This window comes from Nematolebias whitei, chromosome 15, assembly GCF_014905685.2.
Source record: "Nematolebias whitei isolate Nwh7 chromosome 15, NemWhi1, whole genome shotgun sequence".
In the NCBI taxonomy this organism is placed as follows: domain Eukaryota; kingdom Metazoa; phylum Chordata; class Actinopteri; order Cyprinodontiformes; family Rivulidae; genus Nematolebias; species Nematolebias whitei.
Window position 1 is genome coordinate 41,085,719 of NC_056512.1, and position 21,893 is coordinate 41,107,611.

Consider the following 21,893-nt stretch of genomic DNA (forward strand, 5'->3'; position numbering starts at 1 on the left):
CAAAGCAGGAGGCGTATGATGAGTTGTATGGGAGGTTGGACACCAAAGAAGGATTTGTAATGATTGGCGAGACAGAGGGATCAGGCTGGAAAGGATGTGCAGCAGGTTCGCTTATTAAAGATAGGAAGTGTAATGTTCTCACAATTGTGATGGGAAGATGGAAGGAGTACTTTGAGGAGCTAATGAATGACAACAATGAAAGAAAAGCAGAGGTCATAGAAATTGTGGACCAGGAAGTGGGAAAGATTAGTGAGGGTGATGTCCAGAAAGCTCTAAAAAGAATGAAGAAGGGGAAGGCAGTAGGACCTAATGACATACCAGTGGAAGTTTGGAAATGTCTTAGAGAGATAGTGTAGTGGAATCTACATTAAATACTTTTGGTTTCATTAAATAAAACAGGAGACACCTTGGTTCTTGGTTGACAGCAAAATGGGGGTTTTATTTTGAAGCTGTAGCTCTAAGGTGGAACAGCTAAAATACCTGAAGACTTCAAAGACGGAACCCCTTCTGATGGGGACGTTATCAGAGTTTTTATACACTTCTGAAACAGCACACAAACATGAGCATGTTATCGTCAGATGTTTTCCAGAGTCTCTGACGCGCACAATGATTTTCCTATGAGCACATTCTTTTCAGGTCAGTCTGACATCAAACGTCTGTTTAAAATCAAGTTCTGTTGCAGGTCCTTGTAAGTGAAAATACACATTTGCTTGGGCCTTGTTGTGAAACAGATTATCCAATTAATAACGTTTCTTGGATTCTACAATGGCAGTGAGGTTTTTGACTCAAATCTTCAATGGCATATTTGAGGAAAATGTCTGAGGAATGGAGATGAAGTGTGCTGACTGAGGTTGAGCTACTGTTCAATCTAGCACATTTAGCTTTTACCTAGCATTTTCTATTTTTAAGTTTTTAGTAGTCCTGTTTCCTCTCTTCTGTCCTCTCCTTGTCATATTTCTTCTTGGCTAACCTTTGAATAGGTTCTTGCACTTCACTATTCCACTATTGTATTAAGAAAAAAAACGACTCCTTTAAGCTCATATTCTGTTACTTTAAGCTTTACCATCTCAGCTTCATTTTCTTTAAAATCATTCAGGACTCAGTGTTCACATTGCATTTTTTTTTGCAGGGAATGCAATTTCTTGAGTTATTCCCATCAGTTCAGAAACTTGTGCACAAAAAACATGTTCCCTCTGTGATTAGTGTGAACGTTCCTGTGTTTAGTTTTTGATACAACACAACAGATGCACAGTGCGCTCCTCTCCTGTGTCTTATTACAGAAGAATACATGAGTCTGAACCAAATCCAGGTATCTATTTTTTTCTCTATCCCAGAGGCGAGGCATAGAGAATACCCTGTACACAGCTCAAACAAATCTCTCAACCTTATTCCTGGCAGACAACGCTGAAAGGTAGCCGTTATTCCCGCGGTGGAAATGTGTCAGCTTTTAATGGGATTGTCAATAGAAACGCCTTTTCCCCAGAAGACCTTAGCGAGATTGACACTGTTGGTCTGACTGTTAACACTCCAAACAGCGGGGTGTCTCACATTAACATACCAATCTCATTATAGCTCCAGCGCTAACACACCTCAACACAAGTGTTTTTACACAAATGACCACACTGGTTCTGAGATACATTTCTCTTTACTTACGTGTAAGTAATGGTGAATTATCTGGCGACTTTCAAATGAGAAAATGGGACACATGAATGGCTTTTGCATCACGCTCCCCGGTTAATTCTCTGAAGCTGTAATTTGACTCTAACACCGTCTGGTGTTATTAGGCGTTGACAGAGTTGCTGTTAAAAGCAGCTCGTCATATATAATTCACGACTGAAGCGGTCGCTCCCTTTATTTTCTGACCATCAGCACTTTCACCCGTTTGCAATGTTTCTTCATGTCGGAGCAGGCAGGATTAAAGCACCGCTTGCTGAGAGACAACGAGCTGCAGAGAGACTTCATCGTTTCCCACCAGCACCTCAACGCACGCTCACATTCTTAACATCAATTATTCTAAAACCCAAATTTTCTCTCAGGGAACTCAGAATTTCAGAGATATTTATTGCCAGCTGCTCAATTCAAATGTTTTTCTGTGTATGCTGTAATGTTAGTAAAATATCTCATCAACAACTTGATGGAAATAATAACTGGATGTTCATCGGCAACTTTAAACTTTTGGAGTCAACCCCACTCAAGATGGCTGCCACAAGCAAGCATCTTTCCCAAACACCAAATGGTTATGACTCAGTCAGCTTTACAGATATTGAGCCATATTTCAACATGGTAGTAGCTGAGAGTCATTCACAACATGTGCTCAGAGGTTGACTTCTCAGAAAATTATTAGAATCGTTTTTCTATCTTTAATGTATTTTTGTCTTTCAGGGTCACCTGCACCTATATCTGGACCTACCATTCTGTGTTTGCCTGTCTCTCCTTCCTATCCTCTCAAACCAGCCGGTCAAAGCAGATGGCCGCTTGTCCTGAGCCTGGTTCTGCTGGAGGTTTCTTCCTTTTAAAAGGGAGTTTTTCCTTTCCACTGTTGCCACTGTGCTTGCTCAGGATGGGAGACTGAGACGAAGTGAAGATTCAATGAGTCCGCTGCTTCCTTAGATAAAGAACTTTACTAATTGGCTTTTCTATGTATGTGAATGTTCCTGTAAAGTGCCCTGTGACAGCTCTGTTGTGATACGGCGCTTTATAAATAAACAGAATTGAATTGAAGTGAATTAGAGTTGCATTCGGGTCAAAAAAATCCGACCCGACCCGGCCCCAGCCTGTAGCCATAATTTCCGAACCCCACCCGATACGACAAATTAACAGTAATTAGTAATTAACGGTGGGCGGACGTGCGTGTCTGAGTAAAGAGAGCAGAAAACTGGAGCTGAGGGGGTGTTTGTCTTTTCATGGCCTTCCCCTGTTCATTCTGCATTATTCAGACACGGACCCTGCTCTGACGTTGGATATTTTGTGATCTCACTTGTTTGGGTCGTCCGCTGAGTGCAGCGGCTGAATGAACGCCCATTTGGGCTGATGGATTGTGAAGCCTTGAGCTCGTGACACGCCGGGTTCTGGACTCACTTGAAGGCGTAGCGCAGCAGGAAGCAGATCTTGCCGCAGGTGTCGCCCTGTTTGCCTTCGCCCTGATCGCCTTTGGGTCTGTAGAGCTCCGGCTTGATCTGTCCGATGCAGGTGACCTGCTCCTTCTCCTCGCCGTGGAAATCGGGGCTGGAGAGCTGGTGAGTCATGGGTTTGGGCCTGAGCGTGCACATAACGACACAAAGGGTGAGCGTCTCAAAAACACACACATAAAGCTACAGAACAGAATGACTCAGCAGCTTAAATCAGCTGAACTTTAGATTATAATTGCCTTGTTTTGGCTTTTTTAAATCTGTGCTGGTGTCATAATTAGCTGTTAAATTAAGGTCACTTCTGTATTTAGTGTAACCGTGTTTTAGACACGTGATTTAAAGCTGATATTTGACACTTTCATATTCAGAATTCGATGTTTGTTGAGAGCGAACCTCAAGACAAGATATTAAAGAAATTATCACGTCTGAGGTTTTATTCCTCCCTAAAGAACAAAAATGACTGAATCCGACTTTTATCAGGTTCATTTAACTAAGTGTGGTTGTTCGTTTTCATAGATATTGTTTTTGTCTGTTTTCATTTGTCGATCTGTTAGCAAAATATCTCAAACCACTGGATGAATTTTGCACTGTATAACTTTGGGAGTCAGCCCATTAAGGATCGCCTCCACAGCTTGTGGACAGCACGGAAATTACTTTAAATTAGTCAAAACTGCAAAAGATAAAACTCAACAACCTTAAATTACAACAGTAACGACCTCATTTCTCAAGAAAAGGCAGGAAATTATCTTTATTTTAACTTTAGGTTGTATGTATCTCAATTTCTACCCGGTCCAGACCAGGTTTACACAGTTATTTTAATTTAATGATGTCAGCTTCAAGAAAACATTCATTTGAAAGAAGGTGCATTTGAACAAATCTGTGAATTTGTTACAGCGGTTCAGACGGCTGCATATCTGAGGGAACTATATCATGCTCTGGTGAGGCGGAGGGATACAAACTTCTGTGTTGGTTCAGTGAAACAATATTTGACTTGTTTTACTTTGAAAACTGTAAGAATTAAACTTAAAGCATGTTTGCCTCTGTGCTGCTTCTTTGACCCAATTAACATGTAATGTAAAACACTGATCACACACCTTGTGTTAATCAGATTTTTAGCAATTTGCTGACAAAAATAGTATTTTTTTTCTGTCGTCCCAACTTTTATCATTTAATTGATCTGAATTAATTAACATACCCTCACAAAGAGACACTGACCGTGGGGTGACCTGCTGTTGGGAATGAGCGTTGGGCAGGTCTTTTTGGGCTCCTCCCTCTGAGTTCGGGACATCCGGAGACGTCTGACTCAACTTCAGAGTTCCTACGGAAACAAAAATCAATCCCACTTCTTTTGGTTCATGTTTCAGTTAAAGGTCAGAGTCAGAGATCCCACCAAGTTCACTGCTTTGATCAGAGGTGATGAATTAAATTACGTATTTAGAGGAAGATGAGGAAAAAACACATACAGCGTAAAATAAATGCACAAAGAGCTGCCGTAAAGACATCCAGCATCTAAGTCAGGGGTCTGCAACATGTGGCTCTTTGGTCCCTCCGCAGCGGCTCTTTCAAGCTTTGACTAAAACTGACAAAACTGAATTTTATAGGTTGTTATACAAAATACAAAAAAGGACTGGTTTTAGCCGTTTTCCTGTCATTTATTTTGCTGGATCATGCACAAGGAGAAAAACAAACAAACACTCGTTTTAACTTTATGCTTTATTTCTACACTTAATTTTTCCACAATTAAAAAAAATACATAGGTCTGCATAGTTCATAGTTTTTATTAATTAAAAAAAACTACCCACCCCCACCCACAAGGATCTGGTCTTTTCATTTGTCTTAAATTGTAAAAATCTAAATTATTAGATATTTTTTAGCTTTATAATGTCACACCCTAATGGCCGCAAAAGCCCCCTCCAACAAACCTAAAGTGGCCCATGGGCCACCAGTTGATAATCACAGCCGGTTGTCGCAGCTCTGGTCACTTTTAATTTAGAGCGCGATGGCGTAAAATGGCCGTTTTGATCGTAAAGGTTGCAGACCCCTGATCTAAGTGTAAATAATGAAACCTGCAGGCTCAACACCAGAATGACAAAAGTTGCACTAAAGCTCGTCTCAGCTTTGTGTTTTATCTGCTGAACAACTGACATGACCGCCCACTGTTGGTGACTGACCAGCTCCTCACACACCGGCAGGACGACATCTGAATAAATATTTTAAATGTTAGCGTCCCAGCTGATTATTTTATTCCTCTGTTGTGTTTTTTTTATGCTGGTAAACAGTGTAATAGAACGTAAAACAGTGAAAATGGCCTTTTTCTTATTATTTTTGAACTTTAAAAGGACATTATTCAAGATACTGTGCAAGTTTTTTCTATGAAAAAAGCAAATGAAAGTGTTAAATCCTATAAAAAGCCGCCAGTAACCATTTAGTTGATGCTTATTTTAATCAAAATAAAACTTGAGCAAGAAAGAGATTAAAAAGGTAAAATTCAAAGAGGATTTTGATCGATTTGAACGTTCTGTTCAGCTTCACTGCTCTCGGACCTTTTTGTCTGTGTTGGTTTATAAATTACATGTGATGTCATCGCGCTGCGACTGTCGGGAACTGGCTGACTCACAAGCGAAAGCAAAGATCCAAATTTTCAGCGGTTGCAACCAAACAACCGTATTTTGCTCGACCAGTTGAAAATCACAGCCTGATGTCGCGTGCACAGGTTGCAAAGCTGTTAAGGGCGTGCACGTGGTTTTGTGGTTCATCTTCCCTTGCGTCATATTCACCTCAGCCTGCTGTTGCCCCCACCTTGGCAGCCGCCCTGCGTTTATGATTTGATATTGAATAATATTCATCATATGTGCGTTCTTTAGACCTGGTTGTGTTTCCTGTCAGACGAGAGCAACTACGCCTCGTACGTGGAGAGATTTGTGTGATTCTTGCGTCTTCTGTCCTGCTCTCCCCGTGTCCTCCCTCTTGTAATCAACTGCCTCCGCCACCTGTTGTCCTTCCCCAGGTGTTTGTCACCGTCTGTCGTTAGCGTCTGTGTTCCTCGTCATCTTGTTTGACGTTATGGCTCTGTCCTCCTCCGAGTCATCCCTGAGATCATGCAAGTTTGCTGCACATCAGCTTTTGTTTTTTCTGTATTAAATATATATTCCGCTTTAAATCCCGAGTTCCACATGGGTTCAACGAAACATCCGAAACTTATCGGTATTCTCTTAAAACAGGTTTAAGACGCCCACGAGGACTCTTACTAAATTTATCGCACGTCTTTTGAACATGTTAAAAGTCAAAACGACAAAACTGCGAGTCTCTGCAACTCACCAGTTGTTTTCAGACATTTTAGAGACTTGTTTGCGAAGGCTAAGAGACAAATGAATAGGTTTAAGTCACCCTTCATTTGGCGGGCCGTTAGCCTCACCTGCACCTGAACTTTTGCCTCTTCCTCCATCCGCACGTCTGATAAAGTTCCAAGTATTGAACAGAGGTGCTGAACTAGTCTGTCTCTAAAAACGCTTGATAAGTCAAAGACATTGTTCCATTTGGTGGAAACCGGACACTTCTGGTCTTTGGGTTGGAAACATCTGCACCAAATTAAAAAGCTACATTCAGCAGAAACTTTTAAATTATTTCTGTATTTTTTTTTTTTATATATCAGTAATAAGAAACAGGACTGAAGAGATGAAAGAGTGATATTTGTTGGACTGCACCTCCTAAAGTACCAGATTTTATGATTAGGAAAATGGTCAGCCTTCATCACGTTGGAGCGTCACATGACAGATGTGATGTTCCTCACCTGCATTGTTGGGGTAGGAGTCCATGTCCAGGTACGAGTGCTCCTGGGTCTCATTTGGGCCCCCAACCACTCCTCCCACTTCGCCCCTCTCCAGCCCCACCAGGTCAGAGAAATGGGGGTGGCCCTGCTGGCCCAGGGAGGGGTAGAGCGAGGATGAGGATTGGCCATCCTTCCTCTGCAGCAGCGGGGGTAAAAGTGACGACCCCCCGGCTCCTCCCAAACTTCCGACTCCGGCAGTTCCGGGCAACAAGCCCGACGTCAGGCTCAGCCCCCCGCCCTCCTTGTCCCGCCACGGCAGCCAGCAGAGCTTCCAGGAGACGAAGAGGGAGACAGAGAGGAGGACGATGCCGCAGAATGTCACGATGACCGACAGCAGGCTGACAGAGATTTCTGCAGAAAAACACAAGAAGAAAAGGAAAAGATGAAAAGAACCGGAGACACTAAAGTGACGGACTTTACCACCGCTGGTTTCACAGAACAAAACCTGCTAATTAGCACTTTTTTGGGAGTGGTTTGATTGTGTGGAGTGGTTATTAACAGTCAGTGTCTTACCTGCAGCAGAGTGATGGACTAACTCACAGCAGACATTTTAACCTGAATAATTAGAGAATGCATGTGTCTTAATCAGGGCGATATCCATGAAAACCTCGTTAAAGGTCCAGTCAAGTTTGAAGAGATCTTCTAATAGTCACCAGTTAGGACCTTTTAGCTGTGGCATCATTGTCATTGTCGGTCATTGTCTCGGTTTGTGGAGGACGAGGACCCAGGGATGCAAACAAACACGAGTTTGTATTTTATTTTTTAAGGCTTTACGTTTTATTCAAACCTTTTAACTGAACATTTGCTGCTTTTAGCTGAACACTTGCTGCTTTTAGCTGAACGTTTGCTGCTTTTAGCTGAATGTTTGCCGTTTTTAGCTGAACATTTGCTGCTTTTAGCTGAACATGTGCGCTAAACGTTTGCTGCTTTTAGCTGAATATTTGCTGTTTTTAGCTGAAATGTTTGCTGTTTTTAGCTGAACATTTGCTGCTTTTAGCTGAATGTTTGCCGTTTTTAGCTGAACATTTGCTGCTTTTAGCTGAACATGTGCGCTAAACGTTTGCTGCTTTTAGCTGAATATTTGCTGCTTTTAGCTGAACGTTTGCTGCTTTTAACTGAACATTTGCTGTTTTAGCTGAATGTTTGCTGTTTTTAGCTGAACGTTTGCTGCTTTTAGCTGAATGTTTGCCGTTTTTAGCTGAGCATTTGCTGCTTTTAGCTGAACATGTGCGCTAAACGTTTGCTGCTTTTAGCTGAATATTTGCTGCTTTTAGCTGAACGTTTGCTGTTTTTAGCTGAACATTTGCTGCTTTTAGCTGAATGTTTGCTGTTTTTAGCTGAACGTTTACTGCTTTTAGCTGAATGTTTGCTGCTTTTAGCTGAACGTTTGCTGATTTTAGCTGAATGTTTGCCGTTTTTAGCTGAATGTTTGCCGTTTTTAGCTGAATGTTTGCTGTTTTTAGCTGAACATTTGCTGCTTTTAGCTGAACATTTGCTGCTTTTAGCTGAACATTTGCTGCTTTTAGCTGAATGTTTGCCTTTTTAGCTGAAAATTTGCTGCTTTTAGCTGAACACTTGCTGCTTTTAGCTGAACACTTGCTGCTTTTAGCTGAACATTTGCTGCTTTTAGCTGAACATCTGCAATAAACGTTTGCTGCTTTTAACTGAATGTTTGCTGCTTTTAGCTGAATGTTTGCACTAAATGTTTGCCATTTTCAGCTGAACATTTGCTGCTTTTAGCTGAGCATTTGCACTAAACGTTTGCTGTTTTTAGCTGAACATTTGCTGCTTTTTGCTGAACATTTGCGCTAAACATTTGCTGCTTTTAGCTGAACATTTACGCTAAACATTTGCTGTTTTTAGCTAAACTTTTGCTGCATGTAGCTGAACACATGCTACTTTTAGCTAAAAGTTTGCTGCTTTTAGCCTGTATTTTGGTACATTATCTAGCACTTTTGCTCCATTCGGCTTTTAGCCTGCAATTTGTTTCGTTTACGTTTTATTTAATTTGTTGTTCTTTTTAGCTAGATGTGGCTTTTAGCTACTGTTTTTTCCCCCTTTAGCTTTAACAATACGGTTTGAGCTTCTTCAACAGATTTAATCAGTCGTTTTGCACTCAGCATTTACATTTTATTTGTGCAGGAAATACAATTTCTTTTCTTTTAGTCTGCTTGTCATGAACAAAAATAACTTCAAGCTTTGACAGCAGTTAAAGAAGCCGTGGCTCCCAGCAGACATTAGTCACCCAAGAAGACTTTTAAATTGGTGTATTTAATGCTGATAAATGCAAACCATAAAGCAATATTAATCATCTGTAATCCTGAAATGTTTTAGCCATCTAAGCGGTGCTTCTTGATCTACAGCAGCCGCGCAGTTGTTGTTGTTTTTGACACTTGCATGAATTTAAGAAAGAAAAACAGATTGCAGATGTTCGGTGTGGACACATTATGCAAACGGCAAACAATCGACAACTGCATTAACAACAATCCACATATGCACCATCGCCATCAACATCCACAAATCAAACATTATGGAGCCGAAGAGGGAACCTGCTGCAAACATCAACTGTCATTTGCTGCCGTCCTCTGAAGCTTTTATCCCACGCTTAAATCCCGAGCTGAGCATGAGGACGAACATCGTCGTCTCAAGGAAGGAAGCAGGGAGGAGGTGGGAGGAGGTGACGAGGTGAGCAATTAATCTTAAAAAACACGCCCACGGTGATGTCGTCACACATTTCCTGATGTCATGAGGCTTTTAATCTCTGACAGTTTCAGGGCTGTGTCGGAGACGTTCGGGGGAGCACTGTGTGGGTCTGTGGGGGTGAGAATGACTCACTGGGAAGGAAAGCGAACAGAATAAAAAGCGAAGCAGAGCGAGTGCTGGACAGCCTCCATCAGAGAGCCAACCTCTGCTGCTCAGAGCTGCACACATCTGCACAAACTCATATGAATATTTATAAATAAACAGGCTAAATATACAATGAATATTTATTTCTATCCTGGAGCATTTGAAGTGTTTTCTTAAATAGCATCCCTTTGGTTTGATGACTGTTCTTGACAGAAAGGACCAATCAGAGCCCACGATGGATCCCAGATCATAAATATTCATGGGTCACAAGTCGACCGTGAAGGCTCATTACAGTGCGAGCAGGTTTCTTTCCCGTCCAGCCTGGAGATTAAAATAACATTCTGCTTTTTCACTCTTGGTCTCCTTCCAGACCACAAGGCCACAGGTTTGGAGTCCACCCTGACTGCAGGCAGATCAGCCTGGCCAAACATTGGATGTTCATCTACAAGTGATTAGAGTCAGAGTCAAGATGGTCACCACATTTTACAGATAACCAGCTAAACCTTGGTGTGGTAGTAGATGAGAGTCACTCACAACACACACTCTGAGTGTATAATACTGAGCAATAGGTCTTAAATTGCCAATAAAATAATTTTCAACTCTGTCGTTAGTCAACAGATGATTTTAGGCTGAATCTCTGGCATGAAAGGCTGCGGGTGATATGCATTTCTATGACAAGTCTTTCATTTTAGGCTGTTTTTGTGAGCACCATAAGATAAATGCTGCTTAATTATCTGTAAGAAGCTGAGAACAAACCAGCCAGTCCTCCAGCTGTGGGTTACGTATCCCAGAATTCCATTTTCCTTCTGTTTCCATCCGTTCTCCTTGTTTCTCATTCCTCGCTGTTATTTCTTCTCCCATCCTCACTGCCTCTCCTCAGCATCCTTCTCTTTGTTCATCACCCCCCCCTCTTAGCCTCCGCTTCCTCGTTGGTGAATAATTCATCAATCTGTGTATGTCATTAATCAGAACTTGCTCAAAAGATACGATTGGGAAGGTGTGGGGGAAGGGCGAGGGAATCTGTCTCCGTGGAGAACAAGCTGGAGGGGTGAGAACAAACGAATGAGGGGTGAAAAAGGTGAAAGAAGGAGTGAGCACGAAGAGGAAGATGAAATGAGGGGGGAAATATAGACGGACGAAAGGAAACTAAACCTAATCTGAACTCGGTGTGGCTTTAGGTCAGGTCAGTGCACCGCAACAGCAGCTACAGTATGTTGGTAAAAACAACATTATTAAAGTCTTGGACAGGAAGCAACTTTGAGCTGTCCTGTTTGTTGATCCCAGGCAACTGATTGGCAAGCAACTGGTTTGTGTGATGGGGCTTTAGTGTGTTTTAGAAACTATCTAATCCAGTTTGTTGAAGATTTTAAAGGAGTCTCCCAAGGCTCAAATTTAGATCCTTTTTCATTGTTATTAAAAACATGAGGATGAACAGCTTCAGTGCACCTTTATGCAGATGACACCTAAGTTTACTCAGTTGGCTGTACGTTGAGCTGCTGCAGGTGCGACTTAAAGTTGGTGTTTAATGTGGATAATTTAATGGCGTTTACCAGAAGTAACTCCCAGAACTAGCATTTATACCCTAGGGCGTAAAGTACCATCCTACATATATTTAATTAATTGTCTTTCTTTTAACGTGCATTTTGTTTCTTTAGGAGAATTCAAAGCTTTTATAAAGTCTTCATTAACTGAAACTGCAACTGCTCTCCCAAATGGGGCTTGTTTTTGTTGATTCTATTTTGTGAATTTTATATATTTTGACATTTGCATTTATTACAGCCTTGTAACTGCGACTTTCCATCCCTCCATTGACGACGGTGATATTATTGACATGAACGCTCCTACAAGCACCCTGCAGTTGTTGGATACTGTCTACCATGGTGCACTAAGATTCATAACTGGCTGTCACATGTCTCTGCGTGAGAGAAGCTACAGCGTGCGATCTCAGGACATTATTACCTGCAGTGTTCCCTCAGTGCGGACTGAACTAGGCAAAAGGGCCTTCTCCTACTCCGCTCCTGTTTCCTGGAATATCTTGCAAAAAGATCTGAAGCCCTCGACCTTGACCTCTCTAAGTGACTTTAAACATCTGTTAAGTTCCTGGGAAATTCCAACACAGACATGTTCCTGTTTTTAGTCTTCTACACCGCCTTACAACCTAGCTGTTTTTTCGCTACTTTTCTTTTTGATTATCCTTTTAATTACCATTTTATTTTCAGTTGTTTAAAAACAATTACATTTATACGCATCCTTTATGATTGTCTGTTGTTGTCTTTGTTGTTCACTCTTGTCATCATTCTTTGTTAAAGAAATCAGGTCTCTCTTGTAAATGAGTCCCCAAGGCTCAATGGGATTAACCTGTATAAATAAAGGTTGAATGAATGTTACCTTTTAACCTTGTAATGGTTCTACCTTTGTTCTTCCTTTGCTGAAGGGAGGTGACCCCACCTCACTGAACAACTATCGACCAATCTCTAAACTGCATTTTAGCCAAGGTTCTAGAAAAACTGATCAACTCTCAAATCAAAAATTATCTGGACACATTAAACATCTTGCCTTCCCATCAATCTGGTTTCAGGAAACAACACAGCACAATGACTGCGTCGCTGAAGGTTTTTAATGACGTTGTTGAAGCATTGGATGCTAAGGATTATTGTGCTGCACTTTACTTAGACCTGTATAAAGTTTTTGACACTGTGGATCAAGGCATATTGTGTCATAAGCTCTCAGAAATTGGTTTCTCAGAACACACCACTGGTTGGTGCTCTATCTCTCAGACCAGAGGCAATGTTCATTCAACATAATGATATTTCGTCCAGTTATTTAACAGTCAACAATGGTGTACCACAAGGCTCATTCTTAAGACCCACCCTCTTTACAATCTACATAGGTAATGTAGGTCAGAGCATCCCTGATGCATTCTTACATTTCTATGCTGTAGACAAAGTTGTTTATTGTCGAGCTAAAACAGTTGCTAAGGCTTTCCAGCTTTTGCAATCCACTTTTGACATCATCCAGTCAGATTTGTTCTGTCTCATACTTGTCCTAAACACTGACAAGACCAAAGGGATGTTGTTTTCAAACAGGAAGTCGGTCCCAGCAGTTCTTCCTTCGATTAGGTTCTAATAAGCATTTCATTGCATTGCTGACCTTGTGTTGATTTTGCATATGACAAATAAACCTAACCTGAACCTGATTTTATCTTTGAATGGTGTTCCTATTGAGTTTGTCAAGTCCTAAAAATATTTGGGTATCTGGATCGACTCGCATCTCTTTTTTAAGCTCCACGGGGAAAACCTAGTAAGGCAACTGAAAGTAAAACTGTTTTCCTTTTCAGAAATCGATCCCGTCTATCTCTGAATGCTTGGAAACATCTTGTAACTGTGACTTTCCTTCCCTCCATTGACTATGGTGATATTATTTACATGAACACTCCTACAAGCACCCTGCAGATGTTGGATGCTGTTTATCACGATGCACTAAGATTCATAACTGACTGTAACTACCGTACCACCATTGCACCCTGTATTCACTGGTCATCATTAACCTCACGCAGACTCTCTCACTGGTACATTTTCATCTTTAAATCACTTCTTGGTCTGCTGCCTTCATACATCTCCTCCTACATAACTCTGCATGAGTGCAGTTACAGTGTGCGCTCCCAGGACATGATTACATGCAGTGTTCCCTCAGTGCGGACTGAACTAGGCAAAAGGGCCTTCTCCTACTCCGCTCCCGTTTCCTGGAAATCTTGTAAAAAGATCTGAAGCTCTCAACCTTGACCTCTCTAAGGGAATTTAAACATCTGCTAAGTTAATGGGAAAAACCAGTGCAGACATGTTCCAGTTTTTAGTTTTCTACATTGCCTTACAGCTGTTTTTTTGTTACATTTTTTTTAATACCACTTTATTTTCACGTTATTCTCAATTTGTACGTATCTTTTATGATTGCCTATTGTTGTCTTTGTTGTCCACTGTTGTCATCAGTCTTCAGGTCTCTCTTGTAAATGAGTCCCTGAGGCTCAATGGAATTAACCTGTATAAATAAAGGTTGAATGAAAAAATGGTTGGAATCTTGACCGAGTTTCCCTTGAAACAGAGAAAATAGTTAAGTTGAATAAAAATAAAATCCCAACAGAACAGACAGTGGCCGAAGACTGAAATCAAATGGGTGGGCATGTTCAAATGGTTCACAATGAATCAGATGAAGAGGAGGGAAGGTCATAAAGTCAATACAACCATCATGCCATGTTTGAAAGAGCAGAAACACAAAAGACAGTGAGAATAAGAGAAAAAACAGAGAGATGGTTGAAGCTGACAGTGATTTAAAGCAAAACACTGAGAGAGGTGAGGAGTTTCTGAAAGCGAAAGGTTAATGCATTGATGGGGGGGAAGACGACGGCAGAGGAGTAGCTTGTGTCTGGTTGGGAGATCAGGCTGCACAGATAAGACGCTGTAGTGATCAAACGTGCGCAGCGACCGTCAGCTCTCCTCCATTTGTCTCTCTTTAGGACAGTCGCCGTACCTTCCCGAGCACTGATCCTGCCAAAGATCCGTCACTAATCCACAAAGCATGAAAAGCAAGTCAGCAGGCGGGGTCGGTGGGTGGGAAGCCGGAGGCCTCTGAAGTGAGAAGCGACCGAGACTCCCTGTCAATCGGCGCCTGACGCAACTCCCGCCGGGAGTCGCACGACGCTCCACATCAAACACATCTCCGCTGCTTACACAAGCCATTCGCTGACAGCTTACGGCAATCGCAGCCCTCTGAGGGATCGGACGCTTCCATCAGCAAACAGAAAAAAGAATTCCAGCTCGTAAACCTAAAAACCATGACATTTCTTCTCAGGAGGCGACACGAAGCCAATCCAGGCTAATCTACACTGAGCCACAGATCTACGCTAATCTGTGAAGCACCCCCAAAACGTCCCACGAGACCCAGATTCAGTTTAACAGGAGGTTTCCCCTCCGATTGGTAATGTATAGATTTATTCACGTCTATAAAATTCAGCGCTGAATCTGCAGAACCCCACTGAGACTCTTTTGGAGATCTTGGAATGACTCGTCATTTCAATCTGCCACATGAATATTTCATGGTTTGTTTTGTTCAGAGTGCGTAAAACTTCTGAACGTCCTTAAACACAAGTGATCATTAGCGTTATCACAGTCTATCCTCGCTCCTGTTGAGTTCTGACACCATGATAATGAAAACAGTCCCAATTCTTTTGGATATATTTTTCACAAAATGCCAAATTTATCTCCTTCAAAAGGAGCCTGTTAACATCATCATCATTCTTTCTGAACACGATAAATTGGAAATCAAAGCTTATGTGATTGCCGAGTCAGCATTCACACGTTTAATTTCCTGTTTATAGTTTACTCTGTTATACTTTGTGTTATTTTAGCCGTTCATATATAAAAACGTTTGTCCCATTCAGACGATTGCTGCTATAACTTGTGGTGTTTAGTATGGGGCGCCGTTTGTAAAGTTGCACAGTCAAAAATTAACATTAATATTTTGGTTTATTTAGCTTTTAATAAGATAAAAAATAGTTTGTTTTTTCAAAGCCTTATTTTTACCATGTTATTAATGCATTTATAAATGTCATAGTTCCCAACTAAATATTTAATTTACAAGATAAATAATTAGTTTACAACCTAAATACTTAACTTGCAAGTTAAATATGTTGTTGGCAAACTAAATATTTAGGTGTACATTAAATATGTAATTTATAGCTAAATATTTAGTTCGCTTAATATTTTGGTATAAATTAAATATTTAATTTACACCTAAATATTTAGTGTACCAACTAAATATTTTATTTCCAAGCTAAACATTTAATTCCTAAACTAAATATTTAATTTGCTAACTAAATATTCAGCTTGGACCAAGCAAGTTAAATATTTAACTAACAAGTTAAATGTTTAGGTTTGAGGTAAATATTTAGTTGGCAAATTAAATATTTATTTTGAAATTCAAATGTTTAGTTTGTAAAATATATTTAGGTCCAAGCTAAATGTTTAATTAGCAAATTAAATATTTAGTTTAGGAATTACATGTTTAACTTAGAAATAAAATATTTAGTTAGTAAACTAAATATTTGTGTAAATTAAACATTTAATTTATACCAAAATATTTAGTTTATTAACTAAATATTTAAATTGCAAGTTAATTATTTATCTTGCTAGCTAAATATTTAACTTGCTAGTTAAATATTTAAGTCTGAGTTAAATATTTATTTAGCAAATTAAATATTTAGTTGGCAAATAAAATATTTAGTTTAGGAATTAAATGTTTAGCTTAGAAATTAAATATTTAGTTAGTAAACTAAATATTTAGGTGTAATTTAAATATTTAATTTATACCAAAATATATAGCTAACTAAATATTTAGGTATAAATTAAATATTTAATGTACACCTAAATATTTAGTTTGCTAACTATATACTTAACTTGCAAGTTTGTAAACTAAATATTTATCTGTAAATTAAATATTTAGTTGGGAACTATGATGTTTATAAATATATGAATAAAATGTTGAAAAACTTTGAATTTTTTTTTTATTATTAAAGGCTAAATAAACCAAAATATTGATGTTCATTTTTGACTGTGCAACTTTACAAATGGCACCCCATAGTTTAGTACATGTTATACTTTTGTACATATTTAATGTTATTTACAAATACTTCCCCCATAAAAACACATTGAAATCTCCGCAGTTGCTTCAAAAACTTGAATTCCTTTTAAATCCATTTCAGAACATTTGCTCTGTTTGGGTCCTCTTTTGCTACGCTTAGCTTTTAGCAGTCGTTCTGTTAATATTAGCTTTTAGCTAATGTTTTACTAATTTAAGCTCTATAGAGTGTTTTAGCCTTACCTGTTGATAATTTTAGCTTCCATTCTGCTTGTTTATTACATTTTAGCTTCTTCGTCAAATTTCAGCAAAATTCCTGACTAAATGGAAAAGGGCTTGAGAAACCCCAAAGACTCTCCGAGTACTTGCACAGAAAACTTGTCCACAATTTGTTTTTCTTTTGAATATGCCTAAAACTCACACAATATATTGGAACGCTGAGGAAAGTGAGCCCTGCAGAAGTCTTGAGACATTCTGGACACTCCCTTGTTAATGTCTACCAAGGTTGAGTCGGGTCCTCTGGACAGATTTTTCTTCTTGTCAACAAACAAGAATCCGTCCAGAGGACCCGACTTAATCTTGGTAGATTTTTCTACCTGGATTATTGAGCCTGCATCAGGAGACTCCATCGATAATGCTATTTTAGCAACTACTGGCAGCAAGAGCTGTTAGCTTTGGCAGCCATATTAAGATGAGATGGATATAAAAAGAAGTCGGTACACCCAATGAGTGCTTTCTGAGAGTTTCATTCAAGCCTGTTTAGTGGTTCGTGAGATACTGTACTTTGTTTGATTATTTGGTAAAAGTACATACTGCCTCTTGGGCTTTGGTCATAATAAACAAAGCAGCAGATTAAATATAAAATAAAGTAAGAATCCACAAACCAGAGTCTAGCTCTGATCCTTGGAGAGCACCTTAAAAATGGTAAATGGACTGTACTTGCAGTATATAACGCCTTTCTATCTTATCAAGGCACTCAAAGCGCTTTGCAACAATCTGTGCTTCATTTACCCATTCACTCTACTAGATCTCTACAAAGCTAATTGAAGAAGTCATTCTAAAGAGACTAATCAGAGCTTTATCACATTCATACACTGATGGGGACACACATCAGAGGCAATGAGGGGTTTAGTGTCTTGCCCAGGGACACTTCGGCATGTGACTGCTGGTGGATTTGAACCCCCAACTCTTGCACTGGAGGACGACTGCTCTAACCACTCAGCCACAGCCGCCCCCAAAAAGATCCCAGAAACAGGGATGTGTGGTTGGAAACAAGCTCCAGGTGTGTTGAGGTGGGTTACCTGGGTCCGGTCTGTTGCGACCCCTCAGCAGGTAGCTGAACTCCTGGCACCGCTCGCTCTGGCTGTAACCTCTCGGCGAGTTGAAGCACAGCTCCTCCACCAGCACCAGCGCCTTCTTACACAGGTCTTCATCCCAGTCCCCCGACATGCTCCAATCCGCATCGCACTCTCGCCAGCAGTCAGCCAATGACAGCGCAGCCCTCGCCGCCCTCACGTTCTGGACGGCACCTGCAGAAGAACGGTGCTGGCCCGTCCACCTTTGAACGGGGCGTGGACGGGGAAAGACGAGGCTGACGGGGCAGAGGCGACGCAGCAGTGGGTGTGTGGATCACAGAGACCAGAGGGACATGCTCGTGGATGTCTGGACAACAACCGTCCCCGCGTCTCTTTCCCTGAAAGGCATAAAAGACCAGTCAACGTGAATTTAAGGTAAAAAAGAAGCCGATTCTGTCAGGGTGGTGACTTTAGTCCGGGTCCTCGAGGAAAACTACCCAGCATGTTTCAGGTAACCATTATATTATAGGTCAACCACTGAATCAGGTGTGGTGGAGCAGAAACAAACGTGCAGGATGGTGGCCCTCGAGGACCAGGATCAGACACTCGTGGTTTAGTCATAAAATACATTAATGCCAGAACCATCAGGGTGTCTCCGTCTGCAGAAACAAACACAACAAACACCAAGTCTGTTTATTTGACATAAAGAAGCACATTTTCTAAAAGTAGAGTAGGCGGAGCTTTCAGTTTCCAGACTCCGCTCCTGTGAGACTTAACTTTTAACACCAGGTTTAAGACTTTCCTTGTAGATAAATCCTATAGTTAGGGTTGGCTCGGGTTTCCTGAGCCATCCCTTAGTTCTGCCGCTATAGGCCGAGCCTGCTGCAGGACAAACCGACGCATCTCGTCACTCTGCTGTCTTTACTCGCTCTACTCTCCAAGGAAGTCATTTCTTCCCACCGCCACCAACGTGCTGCTCAGGATGGGGGATTACAACAAAGAGAAGACTTCCTGGCTTCTTTAGATGGATGACTTTTGCTAAATGCATCACAACTAAAATTAATGTGATTCAGCTTTATAAACTAAACTCAAATTTTTCCCGATGAGCTTTGTGTTGCGGCAGACTTGTTGGGTTATTTCCACATTTTTTCACATTATATGTGAAACATTTGCCCGCAAGAACTGACAACATCCACGTCCATCTTTACTCTTCCTTCAGGCACGATGCAAATGAGACGAAGTGTTCCTCTAAACGTGAGGCAGCAGGAGTTTCATGGGGTAAATAAATGCAGCGTACAGCCTATGGATGGCTGGGGGAATCAAAAAAGTCCTGCTAACGAGCCGTAAATAACCTTTTAGGGGGCAAAATGAAGTATTCTGAAGTGATAAGGATTAAAAAGCAGCTGTGTGGAGCTGGACATGTCTTGGTTTGCTGCTCGGCCCAGAAAGCAGCCATTTCAACTGTATTCTGAATTAAAAGGGCAAATGTTAATTTGCTGGAAGTAAATAATGATCAACATTAAACAACAGGAAAGCACATCAAGTGGTGCATCGAAGACAAACCTTGCTCCAGTTGGCACGCCGAGATAAACTGCCATTTTCATTGGTCGACTCCAAAAGTGTGAGCATCAAATATAATTTTAACCTTATAGAAGGCCCGATAATTGAATCAACAATGTGCACTCTTAATTTCACACGGCAACGCTTGCAATTATCTCCAGGGGAGATAGTCACAGTGTTGATGTCTAAAACTGACCATTGGCTTTCTGTAATTACAGAGTAATTTAGAGAATTATAGGTTTCCATCAGCCGAGTCTTAAAGAACGGAGAAACCACCAGTTGGGTTTTTGTTGTCCAAGAATCAAAGACTACATTCATCTTGTTGGATCCATCGTAGTGACAGAAAAACACAAAGCGAAGCTCGTAGTTAGCGGTAGTTTTTGGTTTACCTTTGCTGAACTCAACTCTCGAGGTCCTGCTTCATGCCGACTTCACAAACCGGAGCGGAGACGTTTCCATGCATCCGAGGAACACACTTCTCTCTCCCCCCACGAACCTTCAGCTCGTTATCTTCCTGATGGTTTTGAGATCAAAAACTGAAGCCCGCAGATTTTTCTTCTTTCTTCACTGCAAAGTGGAATCACAGATGGGAATATCTTGTTTTTAGCTCCAGCTGACGCAGCTGGGTGAAGCTGTAAAACGCCTCAGATCGGACTGGAAGCTTCTGTCCCACTTAACTGCAACAACACCTGAAAGAGAAAACAAGGAACTTGGTTAATGATGGGGAGAAAGGTACAAAAACCACAAACGGAGGCAATATCACCATGTTCATCAACGTCTCAAACGTAATTCAAGTGAGATGTGATGGAAAAACAGAAGAAACGACGCAGCTGCTGCTCAAAACTCCCAAAATGAGACTTAAAAAAATCTGTCTCCATTTGACATACGAGGTGTAAAGAGAATCCAGATCAAAAGAAACATTAAAGCTGCTGCCAGTGGCTCATTAAGGTCACCGTGGTAACCACACATTTAGGTCACCTTGGTAACTGCACACCTGCACCTGTTGCTCCCTGACCGCCAAGTTCATGAGAGGCAGACAGAAACAGCCTAAAATATAAACCTTGAACAGTTGTTGCACAAAAAGTGCAAGGCAGACCTTAAAAAAAATAAAAATACAGTTTGAATGTTGGAATTTGTTGAAGCTGAAACTGAACTGTCAAAGTTAAAACAAGCTGAACATTTGCTATTATTAACAAAAGAGTAGTTAAAAGCTAAACTTTGGTAAACTGTAGCTAAAAGCTAAAATAAGCAAACCAATATTTAAGTTGAACTTTGCAAAACCTTAGCTAAAAGTAGGTGAAAGCTAAAATAAGCAAAACTATAGCTAATAAAATAAAATTAGCTAAATTATCGCTAAATGCTAAAACTAATAGCAAGTAAAGTTAGAAAAGTAATAGTTCAAAATTAAAATGAACTAAAATGTAGCTAAGCTAAAATCAGTAAAACTGGATAAAAAAATTAAGTAAAAAAATAAATTAGCTAAATGCTAACATCAGTAAAACTGGATCTAAAAAATTAAGTAAAAAAAACAAATTAGCTAAATGTTAACATCAGGAAATGCTAAAATGAGTAAAACAGTACTTAAAAAAAAAACTGTATTTAAGAGCAAAATTTAGCAGAAATGTAGCTTAAAACTAAAATGAGGAAAACCATTGCAAAACAAATTAATCTGCTAATCCATACCTAAAGGCTAAAATGAGAAACTATTGCTAAAAGCTAACATTATCAAACGGTAGCTAGAAGTTAAAATTAGCAAAATTTTAGCTAAAAAATAGTAAAATTGTAGGTAAAAATCTACAAATGAGCATAATCATAGCTAAAATTTTACATAAGCTAAATCATATTAAAAAGGTTAAAAGTAAACCGTAGAAGAGCTAAAAGAAAAAAAGGAAACTGGTATCTGCAAGCTAAATTTAGCAACAACAAAAAAACTTAGCTAAAAACAGCACTACAGTAATTAAAAGTGGCTAAATAATTATACAAGCTAAAATTAGCATAAGAAGTCAAAAATAAAGTACAATAAATCAGTTTCCAAAAGACAATGTTTGAAGGAATTGCGGAGAGCTCCATGTATTTCTATGGTACAGTTTATTTCAAATGAAAATGGATTATTTAAAAGTATAAAAATTACAAAAAACAAAACTAAGAACAGTTTTTGTTTTGTTTCAGTTTTTAATGATTAAAATAAAATGAATCATGTGGAAATAATTTAATTGCAAAACAAAACAAGTTTAACTTTAAACAGTAAAACATCAATTTTAATGCTGACTCAACATTTAGCTTTAGTGATAAATTTTTCGTTTCCATTAATGAGTGAAGAAGTTTTTTATTTTGTTCTTTCACCCAAAATAAACTTTTTTCCTGTTTTTATATTTGACCCCATTCTGTCAAAATAAAAACAGGTCAATGCTAAACTTTTGTTTCTGTGCATCTCCAGGCTTTCAGAACCAAAAAGGTCCAATCTGCAGTTTGTCTAACAGAATAAAGCCTCCACAGAAACTCTTCAGAATAAAGCAGAAACCCTCCAGAATAAAGCAGAAACCCTCCAGAATAAAGTAGAAACCCTCCAGAATAAAGCAGAAACCCTCCAGAATAAAGCAGAAA

General features: G+C 39.9%; 1 protein-coding gene across 1 annotated transcript in view; it reads right to left on the reverse strand.

Annotated features, from left to right (window-relative positions):
- Positions 1-21,893, reverse strand: part of syt3 (synaptotagmin III) — a 63,158-nt gene that overhangs the window by 28,189 nt on the left and 13,076 nt on the right. Inside the window, exons 2-6 of the mRNA XM_037689216.1 lie at positions 19,679-19,978; positions 17,736-18,127; positions 6,919-7,308; positions 4,344-4,446; positions 3,079-3,255 (exon numbers count right to left, since the gene is read on the reverse strand). Coding sequence (XP_037545144.1) covers positions 3,079-3,255; positions 4,344-4,446; positions 6,919-7,308; positions 17,736-17,883 — 818 coding nt within the window. The 5' untranslated portion in view covers positions 17,884-18,127; positions 19,679-19,978. The remainder of the gene's footprint in view (positions 1-3,078; positions 3,256-4,343; positions 4,447-6,918; positions 7,309-17,735; positions 18,128-19,678; positions 19,979-21,893) is intronic.